Raw genomic sequence first — 17,314 nt, 5'->3', positions numbered from 1 at the left:
TAAATTTTGGTCAATGACATGAGACAAAGTATATGTGAACTGCTGTATGAAAAGTGAATTTACTCTGTAAATCTTCACCCAAATCCTAATTAAAAAAAAAAAAAAGAAGGTTTTATATATTAACTCCTTTAATCCCCACAACAACTTTATGAAAAAGCTACTATTATCATCCTCATTTTGCAGATAACAAAACTGGGGACAGGAAATTAGACGACTTGCCCAAAGCCACGAGACTAGTGAAAGGCAGAGCTCAGATTGGAACCCAAGTATTCTGGACATTTCCCCCCAATTCCTTGGCCTACCTCACCAGTGCACCTCAATCCCCCTCCTCTCAAAACCTCCCTACAGACACCCTCTCCTCCTCCCCACCACTCCAACCTTGGGCCAAGCCTGCCCTCCCAGCAGCCCAGTGTATTGGTACAAGAAATGTTCATAACAAAGAAATCTGAATTAAAAGTAAGAGCTTCTGGGTGTTTTTGTTTATTTATTTATTTATTTATTAAGTTTCTTTTTTTCTCTAGTCCAGGAGATCAAAGGGCCTCATGTTGGGAGAACAAATGCTGTGGAAAAAAAGCAAATGAAAGAGGAAAAGTTCACACTGCCCCCTGAGAAACAGATGGTGCAGAGGGTTGGCTGGAGTGAAGGCCTGACCACCCCCAACCAGAGGGCCTGGGGGAGGACTCCCCAGAAACCTTGACAATCTTCCAACCAGCCCTGAGAAGACTGTCTCTCTCATGAAGAATCAAGACAAAAAAAAAAAAAAATCTCTTTTAAGACTTTTATTTAAAAATTGGAGATATTTTTTGAGATCTGGTTAATGTAGATGCTAGATTGGAGGCCTTTCAAACTTTGCAGAAAATGCACTTTCAGATCTCATGGTAAACAGGATTTTCAAAGTCCGTGAAGGAAAGAAAAACAACATAGCCATTTGAAAGGAATGGATGGAATGTCTACCAGTGAAGCAGTTTGGCATCTATTCTGGAAAGTTTAACAGTGAAGATCTTCAATTCAGTTCCATTGGAGTGAAATTTCATGGTGATGGTGGTAGTGTGTGTGTTACCATCCTCTCCTCTGTCATTTAATATAGGAAAAGACACAGTGATCTTTTCTTTCTCCAAATAATGCCTTCTGTGTAGACCAGTCTGGAGCCTCAAATTCAAAGTAGGATTTAAGTAGAAGCACAAAGCAGGAAGGGGATCAGATCATTGCATCTAAGGAAATGGGAGGCTCTTGGATTCATTGTGGATTATTTTGAGCCTGCCCCTGTGTTAACAGAGAAATGATCTGCCCCTCACCCTTCCCTCGGGGGAATCTGTTGGTTCTTTCTGCTGTGACCAAACATCAAATGGGCCAGCCTTCCCCTTTCCTCCTGGCCCTTCCATCACCCTTCCCCCAGGACCTGTCAAGGCCCAGCTCTACCATCACTGTCGTCCAGCTCTAACTACTGCCTCTTCCCTCCTCCCCACTCTCCTGCCCACGGGCGCAAAGGCTGGAGGATCCACAAAAACTCCCACCAGAAGGCCCTACTGGCTCACAGTGAATTGCTCCAAGCAGGAGAGTTGCATTTCCACAGACACTTGCTCTGTCCTTTTGCCCTTTTGGAGGAGCCAACCTTGGTGACAATTTCAATTAAATGCAGAAAAACAGTTAACAGATTTTTTTAAGACAGAGAGCAAGACAGAAGGGTCTGGGGAAGGTAGGTGTCCCCCTTGCCACACCCTTTCCCCTCTCCAGCTGGGAGGCATGATTATGGATAACATTGCTTCCTGTGAAATGGTACCCATTTCATTTGGAAACAAATGCTCTGCATTTCTTGCATACACTCCTAGTCCTTTCTGCTGTCTCTTTTCCTTTGAAAAGTCAGGAATTAAACTGGGGGTGGGGTGGGGTGGGGTGGAGATCCCATAAGAAGCACTCCCCTCTCTTAGCAGTCACTGCTGCCCCTCCGACTGCCCTGGCCACTGGCATTAGGGCTCTCTAGTAGTGTGGGCTTACCCAACAAACAGTGTCTGATTACCCAAAAAGCAAGATAAGCACAGGTTTACTTGTGCTTACTTACTAACTGGAAGTGAGCAATTTCACATTTTTTCACCACATCCAAGATTCTCCTTCTAGGGATGGCTGGCATCAGTGTCTCTCCCAACCCCACAGCACCTTCCTACAGAATCAAAGTCTCTTTGCAAATCTAGTCTATGACAGAGACCCAGAGTACTCAGTAAGCAAGGTAAGTGCGGGCTTACTTACACTTATTTACTAAGCTGTGGTGAACAGCTGGACTTGTAAACCTGCTCTTTCCTTGTTTAGTGGGTAATCCGCCCCCTGCTCCCCTGTAACCGGAATCAATCAACCAGGGCTCCTGGGCTGGGGTCATCTTGACTGTACCACGGAGATATGGAGGGAGGGAGGTTCGTTGGCCTCAGTCGAGTTTCCTAATCCCTGGCCTCCACCGACGGAGGTCAGTGGGACCCTCCTGGAGACAATAGCTGCCCCCCCCGCCCCCGCACGAAGGCGCATTTGGCTTGTTTGGAAAAGGCAGAGGTCCTTGGAGGTAAAAAGGTCAACGCGAGATCTGGGTTTACTTCGGCCTCCTCCCACCCCTAGGCCCTCCACCGTCCTCCACATTCGCTCCAACACATCTCCTCTGGTTATCCACCCTTTTCCTGCATCCCCACCCCACTCCGCCCTTTCACCACTTTCGCAGCTGCCTCCTTCTAGCCTTCCAGAGCGCCCTGCGTTCACCTCGGGCCCTGGGAGCATGGCTTACTCCAGGCGGACTGGCATGGCTGGAGTGTCCCAGTGACTCAGGCTCCTCATATCTCCCTAGGGTCGCTGAGTGAAATGGCTGGGGGCCTAGGAAACCTGTGCACCATCCTGGAGTTTGCCAATGGCCCTTCCTTTTGACTTTCTCTGAGCAAGAAGGTAGAGAGGCTTAACCCAGACTCCCCTACTCAGGTTTCTTTCTTCAACAAATTTTACTGAGCACCTACTCTATGCCAGGCCTTGGTCTGGGCTAGAGAGAGAGAGAGAGAGGTGGGTATGGGGATTCTGCCACCAAGCCCACACTTCCTTCTCTTTCACACCCTCTTTCTAACCTCCTCAGCTCTCTCTTGCTCTTCTTTCCTGCCCTCTCAGAACCCTCCCTGAACTGTCTTCTCCCCCCTGGCCATCTTCCTCCAAGACTTTCTCAGTGACCAGTGGATTGACCACAGTCCTGCCTGGATGCCTGGGAACCCAGTAAAGCCATTCTCATTATCTGGCCCCACCTGCACAAACTCTTTCCTTTTCTCTCCCCTAGGGCTTTGGGCTTTGGTAGCTGTGTGCCTAAGGCATTTGACTGCTAGTGGTTCAAATCCACCAGCCTCTCCTGGGAAGGAAAGTTGAGCAATCTACTTCCCTAGTGATAGAGCCTGGGAAACCCAAGGAGGGGTCGCTATGAGTCAGATATGACTCTATGGCAGTAGGGAGGATGAGGACTCCCCACCCCCTTGGTGGAGGAGCACATGCAGAAGGGAAGAGGAGAAAAACACAAATTTTATTGGAATGAGGTAGTTGCAGGTACAGAGCCAACTTAGTTTGCTTGCAGCCGAGGTTTCCAGAAACTCCATGTCCCCCTGGTAGTCGCCAAGGTTTCGAGAAATGCTGGCTGCTGCTGGGCCTCCCTGGGCTGCCCCCAGAGATAGGGGTGGAGATGGGGCGGAGGGTCCTGGGTTTTCCAGGAAGCAATAAATAGAGGTGGATCTGGTGGGGGTGTGCCTGTGCCTTCCTGGTGCAGGCTCAATGTGGGCGGGCTTTGCACAGCGTTCCAGGAGTCTCCAGAGTCCCAAGTTTCCAAATATTTTGGTGGCTTGGCAATGAGGTCACTGGTGGGAGGAGGTGGGTCTCAGAAAGCAGACTCTGGAGGCTGCATTAGTGCAATTCAAATGTGCCAGGAGAGGAAGAATTAGTCGAGTTAGATGGGGAACTTTTTGGTCTGTCACAAGGCAGCTGGTGCTATTGTAAACTCTGTGGTGACGGGAGAGATTAAGCATTGGCAATAATCTACCTGCACCCAAACACAAAATCTCCCCTCCCTCAAAAAAATTCAGAACCCTCCCTTGTCCCAAGGGGAGGGTAGTAGGGTAGGAGTTCCTGGTGAAGTCCTCGAAGCTCAAAGGCACTGAACTGAATACAAGAAAGTTCTAAAGGGAAGGAGAATCCAGGACGATGTGGGTTCTACTTCCTTCCTCCACCCCCACCCATGTGGTGACCATGAGCTGATCCCTAGATTGCCTTTTTTTCCACATTTGACAGGGGCAAGTCTCCCCCACTTCCGGTCCTGTAGGGTCCCTAGCTCCCCACCCAGACCAGGGAAAACGGTTACCCTCTTTCTCCCAAGGGCAGCTCTAAGCTGGCACCCCTAGCATTGGGAAGGCTGATGAGTCGGTGAAACCATGGTCTCAGTTTGAGGAGAGCCCAGAGAGGTGCTCAGGTACCAGGAAGTCCCGCTGGGTTAGGAGGTTTAGTTCAGGAGGTGACAGAGCTAGGTGAGGCTTCCGGGGAGGTGCACGCCGACTGGTCCGAGGCGTCTCCAGCCACTTCCTTGGGGCAGCCTGGTGGGGCTGGGGGCGCCCGGCCTCCCTCCCGCTCGCGTTTCTTCTGCTTCATGCGCCGGTTCTGGAACCAAATCTTGACCTGCGTCTCGTTGAGCTCCAGAGTGGCGGCGATCTCCACCCTCCGGGCCCGGCTCAAGTACTTGTTGAAGTGGAACTCCTTTTCCAGTTCGGTCAACTGCCTTGTGGTGAAGTTGGTGCGGAGGCCACCCGGTGCGCCCAGGCCCAGTTCCGACACCTTTGCTAGGGGCGGGGCGGGGAGAAGCGCCACGTCATTTCTCTCACCTCTCTGTCCTTCCCCCTTCCCTCCTCTCGGGCCAGCTCTGCACCTCCATTCATCACTCTGTCCAAATCTAGCTCGCAAACTTCTCACAGATGACCCGGAAACCAATACCCGCCAGCCTCTCCAAATCTAGAACAAGATACCCCACACTTCCATCCCCCACCCCCGCCGCACCCGGTCCTGGGGCTGTGGTGGGCGCACAGACCAGGAAGTGATGGAGGGGTGTAACTTAGTCTTGGGGGTGACCTGGTACTCACTGGGTGGGAGGAACCCCACCTGACCTGAGCTGCACAGAGTGCTCCCTACTTGTCTGTAGCTGGGAGGCTCAGAGGGAAGTGCCGTGCCTGGGCCCAGAACACAGTGTAAGGGCAGCAAAGCGGCTTTGGGACCCTGGGAGGGACGTCCACACCCGAGCCCTACCTGTCTTGGGAGGATTCCTCTTGACCTTCATCCAGTCGAAGGTACGGGCTGTGGGGGTGCTGGGTTCTGACCGGCAGGGAGGCTCCTTGTCCTCGGGGAGGAGATCAACATAGGCCGGCGCAAAGCTCGCTGTCTGCTCATTCCCGTAAGGGGGCTGCGGCGGAGGGTATGGTCCGGGGCCAGTTCCTCCTGCTCCGTAGCCGTCGGACAAGCCCCCTAGCTGGGCCCCGTAGCTTGAAGGGTGAAAGTAGCCTCCATCTCCTTCAGCTTGGCTCAGAGGGTAGTACTGAGGAGGCCCATAGCTGGGACTGCAGGCTGTCGGGGCGAAACCCGAGGGCGCCGAGCTTGGGAAGGGCACCCCCAGCGCCGAAGGCGGCTGCTGCGTCGGGTAGCCAGGGTTCTGCTGGAGCCCGGGGCTGGGAAGCCCACCGCCATAGCGGGCCTCTCCTGCGTAGTTGTCAACGGCCGGAGCTGAGCAAGGGGGAAACGAGGTAGGGGCGTTGTGGGCGCTGTAGGCGCTGGGTCCCCGGTTACAGAGTGGGTACTCTAAGAAGGAGTTCATTCTATTATAGTCCATGCGTCGAGGCCGCAGGAGGGTCGGCCCGTTTGGGGGAGACACCCTCTTGCCCTACAACCTTTCGGCAGTATGTCACAGCGTTGAGGCTTGCATCCATGGCCCGGCCCAGCTCGCCTGGGCCAGCGCTCCCCTAGGAAGGGGGTTGGGAGTGGGGGGGGCGCATGTGATCTCTCCCAGGCCAATGGGCGCAATGGGCCAGAGTTTGGCAGCCCCAGCGCCCATCCATCACCCCCCAAACATTAGCATGACAAAGACACTTCAATCACCCGCAGCCCATCCATCTGAGAACGACGTGGAAGCGTCCAAAACATCTTTCTTCAAAGACTTTTGGAAAGAAGGGACCCGAGGGAGAGGGGGGAAAGTTGGAAGAATATTCAAGACTTTGCTTCCCTCCCAACCCCCAAAGCCTTCAAGAGGATCCTAGGTTATTAGATTTGGACAAATTCAATCCAGCTGCCCCCTACTCTTCCCACCTCCCAAAGGAGCCTTCTCCCCAAGGCTGTAGATCTGGAGATGGGGAATCCAGCCTCCTTCTGTACTCTGCCCAGAACTTCCACTCTGTGCTTCTTTCTCCCAATTTGTCTTAGGTTGATGGGCTAGGACAGCCGGGTGAGGTTTGTTATCTTGGGCCAAATGGATGGTTGGAGGTGGAGGGGTTGGAGCAAAGATGCCTAAGGTGTGAGGCGGTCTAGAATCTGGATGAAGAATTCATTAAGTGTGGGGTGGGAAACTGACATTTCAGTGAGCAAGGAAGGACTACGGAATTGTAGTAAGGAGGATGAGAAACGCCCCATTCCTCTCTCATCTCTCCACATAAATGCTCTGTCCTCATTCACACATCCATTTCTCTCCCTCAGCCTCTCTTTATATTCTCTCTGTCTCAATCCATCTCTCCATTCGTCCATCTCTCTCCATATTTATATTCGTTCCCTACCTATCCATCAACTCATCTCTCTAGATGTATTTATCCTCTCTCTAGCCATCCATAGCTGTAGCTGGCTCGCTCACTCAGACTTAAATAACTCCCTATATCTCTCCAGAGAGCTACAATGAGCACAGAGCTAGGTGTTTACAGGGGGATGAAGCAGAGGGAAATTTTTATTCTATTTCCAAGTGTTTAAAACTAGTGTAAACTCTGGATTCTTCAGGCTCCCTCCTATCCCTCTTTCCTGCACTACCGCCATCTCCTTATAAAAAAAAAAAAAAAAAAAAAGTCCCAAGCCTCAAATCCATACACTCAATGCCAGTTATGTTGTAAAAGATTATTCATATTTTCAATGATTATTCTAGAGTTGATAAGGAGAGTTTGCTCAGAGAATGGAAGAATTAGGGTGGAGGTCCTGAGGCTATGAATTGTAAAGCTCAAGAGTAGAGTCCAGTCACCTTTTTTTGCTCTGTATGTCTGTTGGGTTAGGTTTGGGAGCAGGGGAATAGGAAGTGCCTCCCTCACTCTTTCAGACCCTGGAAGGGACTAGATGAGAAGCCCATTGATTCTCCTCCTACAGACTCCTCAGACAAGAGTTTGGTGCAATCCAACACCCACACTCATTTGTAACCTGTCAGGGTGTCTGCTTGGCCAGAGGCCTGAGGCCGGGGCTAGGGCAAGTCCAGGAGGGCAAGAGTTCAGGGAGGGATCTCTGTAAACAATTGAGCTCAGGAGAGGAAGGGGAAGCAGGTGGGACAGGTCCAGGGAGAACCATCAAAACGTCTCAGGTTTCACCACCCTAAAAAAGGCAGGACAAATACTTATTCTTCTGCAAGGGACCCCAAAGTTCTCTCTTTATCTTTGTGTCTCTCCTTCTTTCTCCCATTCTCCTTTGTTTTTGCCTGTCCTCTATCGTTGTGTCTCCTGTTTCCTATCTCTATCACACTGCTTTCTCCTCTCTCATAACTGTGAGCCTTACTTAGCCCCCAAGTATGAAGGAGCTCAAAGCATTTCACAGGACCCTTGCCCCCTCCCCCTTCTCACCCAAACTCGGCTTTAGACCCTGCTGCTGATCCGGACAAGTTGGGGGTGGGGGAACCAGCTGGTAACTTCTTTAAGAGAGAGATGCAATGGGGGAGGGTGAGAGAATGTTCACTGCCAAAGGGAAACCAGCAGACAAAAGAAGGAGAATTGAGATGGGAGGGTGGGGTGGCCTACAAAAGGACTGAAGAGAAAAGGAGTACTGAGGTTGGAAAAGCATATTTCTGTTACTTCTTTTTCAGTTTATAAATGGTCCCAGCTATTTATTCTTGCTTTAAGATGTCCTCTGTACAGGCTGAGACCTTTAAGGAAATTAAAGGGCAAATAGAGATGAAGTGGGTAGAATATTAGAGTTTCTCTTCCAACCCCAAATCTGAGCTAGGCCATTATTTGGTTAGCTGCTCTGCTTCTGAGAGATTTGAGATATCTTCACTTTCCACTCTTCCTTCAGCCCTGGCAGCCCCTACTCCACCTTATCCCTTGCCCTCTGATTAAAGAGAACAACAATTAAATAATAATAATTTTTAAAAAAATGAACTCACTGCCATTGAGTCAATTCTAACTCATAGAAACTCCTTTTGGGTTTCTGAGGTCATAAATCTTTACAGAAGTAGATTGCACAGTCTTCCTTCCACAGAGTGGCTGGTGGGTTTGAACCACCAACCTTCTGATTAGTCATCAGATGCCTCAGGCACTGAGCCACCAGAGCTCCTTTGGGGAAATTTAGTCCACTTGATAACAGTAATAATCAAGAAAAGAATGAGACAAAAGTGCATGAAGTCACACTGTCCATTGCAATGATTGCTTTGGCCTCAATTCTCCAAATTCACCAGGCTCTTCAATTCATCCCTGTGTCTTGCCACCTTCTTTTCTGTAGCAGATAAACTAAAACTTTCCAGAATTCCTACTGTCTCTCTCTGCCTCAACAGAAAAGGCTGGGATAACCAAGCAATTTGGCTTGCTAGATACCCAAGTCTCTTCCTCCTCAAAAGAAGTGTCTCTAACTTATGGCCTAGTGAGTCTATGGAACCTGTATTGCTTGCTAAACTTACAGCTGAATGCAAAAAAAAAAAAAAGTAATCCACATCTGGAGTAACCTATAGGCTACAGGATTTTCTGGTTGAGCAAATTAAATACATTAGAGGGATGGATGGATCTAACACCAAAGTGAAATAGAATTGATTCCTAGTTTGTAATTATACACATGTCTAAGATTACTGCTTAGACATTCAGAGGAGCAAAGAAACCATTGACATTTTTAGAACTGAATTATCTTTAAGGGTCACTGGTCCTTACCACACTGAGAGTGCAGGTAGGGGAATCATTTTAGCCAGAGTTGGTATGTTATAAGTTTATACCTCAGATTCTGGACCTCTCTGTAGAAGAAGCTGCTTTGGCTAGGAGCTGACAGGAGCAATATGAATTTCATTAGGACCTTAAGTGTCTCTGCCTTACTGATCTCAATCCAGATCTCTGGCATACATTTGGAGGCCAAGCCTAAGAGAGAAGGTTGACTGACATTTAAGAACTAAAAAGATATTCAAGTTCACAAATTTTCAATATAAGAGGATGATTTCTTGTGGTTGTTGGGGGAGTGGGTCTGAGTTGAGTTCCTTTACAAAAAGGCAACACAACCGCACTGCCATCAAGTCAGATCCGACTCATAGTGACCCCTCCTTGGGTTTCCAAGGCAGTATTACTATGGAAGTAGATTGCCCAACCTCCCTTCCCAGGAGTGGCTGGTGGATTTGAACCACCAGCCTTCTGGTTAGCAAATGCCTTAGGCACTACGCCACCAGAGCTCCCTGAGTTCCTTTAGTGAAAGTTAACTAAACTATCATTAATCTAATAGAGAACCCTAGACTATGGGTGGTACATATTGTAATGGGAAGAGTACTAGGATTTGGGCCAGAATACTAGGGTTCAAGTCCTTCCTTGATCATTTCTTAGCTTTATGTCCCTGGACAAGTTGTCTGGCCTGTCTGAGTCTCAGCCTCCTTCTACATAAAATGAATGTGATACTACACTACTGGTACTAATGTAGTAGTTCACTACTTTACTAGTAGAATTAAAACAAACAAGAAAATACAAATCATAAAGAACTTTATAAATGTATGGTAACATTACACACACATCCTAAAACAGTGTGATTCACTGTTTTTAAAACAGTTTTTAAAACTATAACTACATATTAAAAAATGGAAATATGTGGTGGAAGAATAGCATATGTGCTATACTTTCATGTACCATATCACCATATATTGTACAATATGTACTTAATCATATGCAAATTTTATTGGGCATTGAGAAGGTCTTCTACACTGAAAAGTATTTTGAAAACTAAAACCTAATGTTTTGTAAAAGAATTTAAAATTGCACCCAAAAATTTGAGATTGAATATTAGAAAGAATCTGCTGGTTTTTCCAAATATTTGGGGAAAGTTTTCTAGGGACGATGCTGTCTCTCCTTCCTGGAGGAATTTAGCTTAGCAACTGTCTTTCCTCAGGGTAAGGTTTGAACTTGACTTCTGTGAACCAGATAGATGAACAGGATGTAAATTTTTATCTGAAGGGAAAGATAAATCAGAGAGTTGGACAACTTTTTAAAAGGAAGGATTAGAGTGGCATGAAAAATTGAAATCATTTTCTAATTAATTAGTTTTTTCAAGTGTAATAGTTTTGACCAAAATATCCACTTTAGACACCTTATGAACACTTATCCAACTGAATTTCCAAAAGAATGACTTGTCCAAATAGTGATTTTTCTATAGTGTTTGGGAGAAGGGTTGAGACTTAGGATGCCTATGTTCTAAATAATGAGCTCTTTTCATATCTGAGGCCAGAAGATTCAGAAAGGAGAAGGATTAAGAAAAGGTTTTACTAGGGCTCCTTCACTTTTCATTCTCTCCTCCATGGAGAAAGCAATTTGTTAGATTTCCTTCAGGCACAAAATATCTGCCTCTCCACTGAGTGTGAAGAGAAGAATGGGGAAGGGAGAGAGCAAAGCTGAGTTGGAGAGGTCAGTGGAAGATCTGGGCCATGGCTGCCAAGGCAGGCAGAGAGGGGATGCTGTGGGGCACTGGAGGCCACCTTCTGTAAATTAAGGGTATGAATTTGAGCACATTTCAGAAAGATGTGCAGACGGACTGGTAAATACTTTTCTGAGACTCTGGAGGAAAGTGAGTAGGGGAATTCAACAGGGCTATTTAGGGAGACCCAGAATTTGTGTCTATGTTCTGATGCCCCAGAAACCAGATAAACATGACTCAAGGAGACTTTTCAAGTCTAAAACATCATGTCAAAGAAGTTGGCTCACATTTTTGGTATGGAACGGCCTACTCTTTTTAAAGCAAGAGTAAACACAACCAAATATTGGAGAAGATGGCAGAGAATGAAAGCCAGAGGAAAACCAGAGGGCTAGGACACTTCTTAATAATCATTTTTATTGAATACTTGGTACCTGGAACACAACACTGCAAGCACTCCAATTAATTGTTTTTTTCCTGGAAATATTTCTCTCTCTGTTTATTTAAATAATGGTTGGGGCATGATTGTTAGTGTAAAGATACAAATTAACATTCATTAAAATGGTCCCACCGGATATTCAGGAGGGGGGTTATTATTGTCAAATACCAAGTGTCACCACCCCCATATAAAAGCATATGACACCAGCCATGTTGTTGTTGTTGTTGTTATGTGCCATCGAGTCAAACCCGACTCATAATAAATAGTTAATACCGGCCATAATAAATAGTTAATACATTGTGAAGAGTAACAAACATACTTCTGACATATGTGAATGCAGAGTACATTGGAAGCATTTAGTTTTTTCATTTATTTTACAGAAACTGAGGTCCAGAAAGGGGAGGGGGACTTGTCCAGACATAACTTTTTTTCTTTTTTTCCAATGACTCAGGGTTATCATGATTGCAAATAATTCCTTACTCTAATGACCCTTTGCTTTCACTATAATATAAGTGAACCATTCTTCTTAAAAGAATGACTAACCAAGAGCAAGGCAGACTGGCCAGTAGTCTTCTGGGCTGCTCTGAAACTCTCCCATTCCAACCACAGTCAATTTATAACAGTCTGTGCTACAGACCACTCACAGTTGGTTCTGACCCAAGAGAAGCCCTTCCAAAAGCCCTGCCCAGATCAAGATGGGATGCCACCTGGCAGTGCCCTCTAACCTGCCACCCCAGAACAAGAAAGATCTACTGCCTTATCTTGGAACCACACCTCTTCCCTTTCCTTCTCCACAGCCAGATAGGAACACTGAGGCTGAAGGAGATGACCTCAGATATGAAAGGAGCTTATTTGGAACACAGGCATCCTAAATCTCAATCCTTCCTGAGTCCCAAATCCCTAGGGATTTCCCGGAATTGGAAGTTGTGTGATGAGATTGAAGAGGGGCACCATTTCCCTCAGGAAATGCATTGTCCCTTTGTTATGCTCTGGTGGCATCAGAGATGGTGCCATTTATGAATTTGGGAAAGGAGAGAAAGAGAAAGGTTTGTTTCCTGTAAGATCTCCAACTTCTCTCCAATAATCAACCAAGGGGAATGCTGGATTCCCTGGATTGGGAGCAGCTTCCTACCCCCAGGATACCCAAGTACCTAATCTAAAAATCGTCATGATTGATCTTTTGGCTGGAAACTCCGGAAAGTCAGCCTGGCAGAGAAGAATCAGAACAGATGACGCTTCAGGGAGGAGTGGAGATTCTCTTCTCTTTGGGCCACTGGTCTGGGTAGGAGACGATTGGAAGGCAGTGGCCAGGTAAAATGGGTCAACAATTTTTTAGTGTGGGAGAAAGGCAGGAAGCAGTGTAGCACTGTGACCTAGCAGGGCTTCTCGAACTTCAATGTGCATGTAAATCATTAGCACATCTGCTAAATTGCAGGTTCTGATTCACTAGGTCTGGTGTGAGGCCTGAGAGTCTGCTTTTCTAACCAGCTCACAGGTAGTGGACCACCACATCGAGGAGCAAGGCCTAGAGAACTGAAGCACCAGAGGCCCCTGAGTATGGCTCCAACCAAGCCTTGATCTCAGAGTGTGAATTCTCCTCTCCCCAGCAGAGGAGATCCTGCATTTTTGAACATTGATGAAGGGTGATCTCCTTTTGACTGAAGAAAGCTGGAAGGTGGTCAGTTAAAAGGATCCGTCTGGTATCTTTGATCTTTGAAACAACCTGCTATAAATAACTGAAAGAGCATTTTTAGTTCAACCATATTATCCACTTTGACTGTCCATAGAAATCAGTCTCCAGCTGAAATGTCTATTTCATTCTGCTAGCGGAGAGATGGCTTATGTGCTGTGATTTTTAAGACGGGAAACACTGCCTGTGGACATATTTTATGGAGAAATAAACACAGAGCCCAATGAGATGTACAATGTGGTTTTAATATATTGTATATTCACTTATTTATAGGGAAAATAAACACACAAGGCAATAAGCTGTGTATTATTACTTTAATATCTTGAATTTATTTCATACCTATATATTTTATGAGGGAAAATAAACTAATAAGATACACGATATTATTATACTAACACATATAATTGTTCTATATTAATTTATTTATGAGAGAAATAAGTCCAATTTAACATGACATAAGATTATTTAATGCAGGAGATGAATTCTATATTAAGACAGTTTAAGGGATAAAATTTCAGCTGAATAAGATGTGTGTACCTCCCACAAGGAGGGACCCGTTAAAAAAATATATATGCAAGGACTTGTCTAGTCCTGTATGTCAGGACATACGTTGGCTCGTGGCTTCTCCTAACAGTTGCTGCCGCTCGGTGCCTTGTGCTGCACGACCTGTCCCGCTGGTCCACGGGAAAGTCTGGGAAGCCCAGGAAATAAACTGCTTTTAGAGACGACAGCATCTGCGGCAGAGGTGGTCCCACGGAGTCTCTTTCTGAGCTGGAGAAATATTAAATAAACCTAAGGAGGATGGATGGCTTTCTGGGGGCCCTTAAATCTCCATGCTCCCTCGAAACAAACCAGGAGGCAGAAGGAAGGAGATGGATTCTCGCTTCCCGGGTGTTTGTGGAGCAGGACAGGGTGCGGTGGGATGTAGGAGACAGTGCTGGGATGCAAAATGAGAGCTGGGAGATGCAGGTGGGTCTAGGCAGGCTTCCGATCCCAGAAAGAAGGATCTGCAGGCAGCTGCTGAGAGGCAGCCCGGGGTCCGCAGAGCCGCAGTCGCCCCCTCCCCTTCTCGCACACACACGGACTCCGCTTCCACAGCTCATCCTCAGCATCCTTAGGCTTCATCTTTAAAACAAAACCCAAACGAAAGGGAGGCCCGCAGGCTCCAAATCTTCCTTCGGGTAGGGGAGACCTGGTAGCGGGGAGAGGGGCGGATTCCCTGGGCTGGACCCTGCACGTCTCGAAGTGGCTGTCATGGCGGCCACAGTCTCCTACCTCGCCCTCCCCGCCGCCCGGCCCCAGCGCCATTTTGCGCATCTTCCTTGCTTCCTCACCTCCCTTCCGCTCTCCTCCTCCTCCTTCCCTCCCTGTAGGCCACGCGCTTCCCGCTGCAGTCCGGGCCTTGCTGGGCTGGTCGTCCGGCCGCTCCGGGGGCGCTCTCCCAACCCGAGCCCCAGGAGGACCGGGGACGGAGGGCACTGACGTTCGCAGCGCCTTATTTTCTCAGCTGGTCTTCTTTCTCGCCTACTTGGAGGCCAGTTCCCATCTCTGGACATGGGGTCTTGCTTTTTGGAGAAATTCTCTCTTATCCTCTGGTAAAGGGTAAAAGACCTCAGAAGCATCGGGCCATGCGCACACAGGCCTCAGGCTGCCCGTTGGGTAAAAGCCCCTTGACCCCGCTTAAGGCACTGAAGCAGAAGCCTGGGGAGTCCTCCCCAAGTCAGCTGAACACGAGCTCCCCGCCCTCCTCTCCGTACACCCTCTGTGCCTACCCGCCCACCTTTAGATCTTAGCAGACACCCTGGAACACCCACGCAGGGCTAAAGGCCGGCTGTTGCGGGGTTGGAGGCTGACTCAGTTTCCAGAAAACCTCTGACTCTCCTGGCGTCACGGGGCGGGGGGACCGACCGGGTGGGGCCATCTTTGTACCACCCGGACTTCGCCATCCAGGGAGCTTTGCCGCCCGCAGCCTGCGGCTCCACAGAACCCACCTTGAGGCTAGTCCTGGAGGAGAGGGGCTGCTGGCCTTGGGAGTTCAGGGGAAGGGGTTGGATCCCAACACAAACACTTACTCTCTTTTGTATTATAAAGACATTTATTTAATCTATGAAAATAATGTACAATAAATACTTTCCCCTTTTCCTATTATTAAAGAATTTTAATAAATAATCTACGGTCTAAAACTTAAAAAAAAAAAAAAAGGAAAATAGTTCCCTCTAGTTCTTAAGAAAACCCTTAAGAATTTAATTATTCCTGAGATTTCGTTGGAGGAAGTCTACCAAACGGAATTTTTCGGCGTCGGTTTTAAAAGAAGCCCAAGTGCCCAATATTTTAGAGAGAGAGAGAAAAAAAAAGGAATGGATTAAACGCTAATTCAATAATACCTGAATTTTAGCAAAACACATAAAGAAGTCAATGGGACTCAGGGGAGGGGGAGCCTTGCGTTTTCTTGCAGATGGCCAGGGGGCCCAGGCTCTGAAGGGCCAGGGAACCCGGTTAGGGGAACTGCAGGTCGATGGCACAGAGCGTGCTTGTGAAGAAGTCCAGCTCCTCCTCGGAAAAGGGAACCGGGCTGTCAAGTGCTCCCTGCTGGCTGGGCGAAAGGCCTTCGGAGAGCTGGAGACAGGAGTCGGACGCGAAGAAGTTGAGGTCGGGCAGGAAAGGCGAATCCTGTCGCTCTGGGAAGGCGTCCTCTGGCAACGGCTCCGGCTCCAGCCCCGCGGCCCTGCAGCGTGGGCTCTGCGCCCTCGCGCCCTCCCTGAGCGCTGCCGAAGGCCGGGGACCCGAAGCGCCCGCGGGGCCTGGTGAGACCTCGGGCAGGTGAGAACAGGCTTCTCGCGCCGCCTGCGGGGCGGAAGGGCCTCCTGGGCTGGCCGCGGCCTCTTCAGCCGGGTCTCCCGCGTCCTCTAGGGCGCCGGGGCAGGCGGGCTCCCCGTCGGACGGCTCTCGCTGCTGCGTCTGCCGCTTGTGCTTCATGCGCCGGTTCTGAAACCAGACTTTGACCTGCCTCTCGGTGAGGTCCAGCAAGGCCGCGATCTCGACGCGGCGCGGCCGGCACAGGTACTTGTTAAAGTGGAATTCCTTCTCCAACTCCAGCAGCTGCGTATTGGTGTAAGCCGTGCGCAGCCTGCGCGCCCCGCCGCCGCCGGCCTCGGGCAGTCCCGTGCCATCTACCGGGAAAGCAGTCTGAGCGTCAGAGCGGGCCGCGACCTCAGCTCAGCCTCAGTGCGGCTGAGCGAAAGACTACCCTCCGCCAAAAGCAGTATCCGCGGACCACCTTTCTCCCTCCCCATCAAGGCGACTCCCTCGCACACCTTTTCGGTTCTTTCCTCTCCATCCCTTCCTCGCCTGGCAGACCCGGCCGGCCTGGGTCAGGGCAAAGCATTCAGAGAGCCGCCCATGGGCCGTGCAGGGGGCAGGGGGCTGCTTCTTTCGCCCCAGAACCTCAAAGTCCCCCTCCTAAGTCCTCCAAGTGGACCCCTCAGTTCGGTACTTTCCAACACAACTCAGGGAAGGGGCTCATAAAGGAAGATTGCTCTTCACCCCATTTTCTCTCTAGCTCTACAATTCCCCCTGGTCTCCTAGGACTGAGGGAGTGGGAACCGCGTCTCCTCCTGCCCCAAATGCAATCCTGGCAAGCACACGTCCATTGCCCCACACAGGTGCGGCGGAAACCCCGGTGGATCCTTTTCCTCCTAGGGGAAAAAAAAAGAGCTTCTCTAACTACCTCCCAGAATCTGCTGGAGGGGGGGAAAAAAAGTGCTGGCAGAGGCCAGGCCTGAACCTCAGTGGGATATTTTGCTTCCCGGTCCCTGGACTCGAGGGCGGCAAGAAACCCTAACAAGCTCGCCACCTTTTTTTTTTTTTTTTTAACCTCGCCCACCGCTGCTGCTTCTCCTCTCTCCTCTGTGCCCATCACCCCACCCCCACCCCGCGTACCGACCTGCGGGCGCTCCGACCCCGGGTGCCGGGACCGAGGAGGCGGCTGGGGAAGGAGACGTGGCGCATTGGCTGGGTTTCTTGGCGGATTTCTTCTCTTTCATCCAGGGGAACTCGGGGGCAGGGGGGGCAGCGGGGAGCGGCGGCGGCGGCAGAGCGGGCCCATCTTCGGCTTGCTTTTGGCTCCCTGGTCTCTGAAGGGTGGAGGCGCCGGGCTGGAGGCTGGGGAAGGTTTGCTCGAAAGGAGGAGGAGGAGGAATTAATGTCGACTCCTTGATTGATGAAGTTTGAAATGTCTCCAAGACAGCGGGGAAGGAAGTCAAACACTCGGCGAGCGATGGCTGGCTGTTTATAAACCCGATCTCCCTCTCAAATTCAAAATTCAT

The 17,314-nt window shown here is 49.2% G+C and overlaps 2 protein-coding genes across 2 annotated transcripts; both read right to left on the bottom strand.

The window, feature by feature from the left end:
• Nucleotides 1–4,503: 4,503 nt before the first annotated feature.
• On the bottom strand, nt 4,504–5,869 carry HOXB1 (homeobox B1). The gene is made up of 2 exons (XM_007941967.2): nt 5,293–5,869; nt 4,504–4,832 (listed from the first exon to the last, which is right to left on the bottom strand). Exons 1-2 carry the CDS (start codon nt 5,867–5,869, stop codon nt 4,504–4,506), a joined length of 906 nt encoding a protein of 301 aa, XP_007940158.1.
• A 9,616-nt stretch (nt 5,870–15,485) lies between these two features.
• HOXB2 (homeobox B2) lies at nt 15,486–17,314 on the bottom strand. Its single transcript, XM_007941966.2, has 2 exons — nt 16,933–17,314; nt 15,486–16,159 (listed from the first exon to the last, which is right to left on the bottom strand). The coding sequence occupies exons 1-2, from the start codon at nt 17,312–17,314 to the stop codon at nt 15,486–15,488; spliced, it is 1,056 nt and encodes a 351-aa protein (XP_007940157.1).

This window comes from Orycteropus afer, unplaced genomic scaffold, assembly GCF_000298275.1.
Source record: "Orycteropus afer afer isolate SDZICR_OR568_19922 unplaced genomic scaffold, OryAfe1.0 scaffold00085, whole genome shotgun sequence".
NCBI classification, from domain to species: Eukaryota; Metazoa; Chordata; class Mammalia; order Tubulidentata; family Orycteropodidae; genus Orycteropus; species Orycteropus afer.
This window is presented reverse-complemented; position numbering and strand designations above follow the sequence as displayed.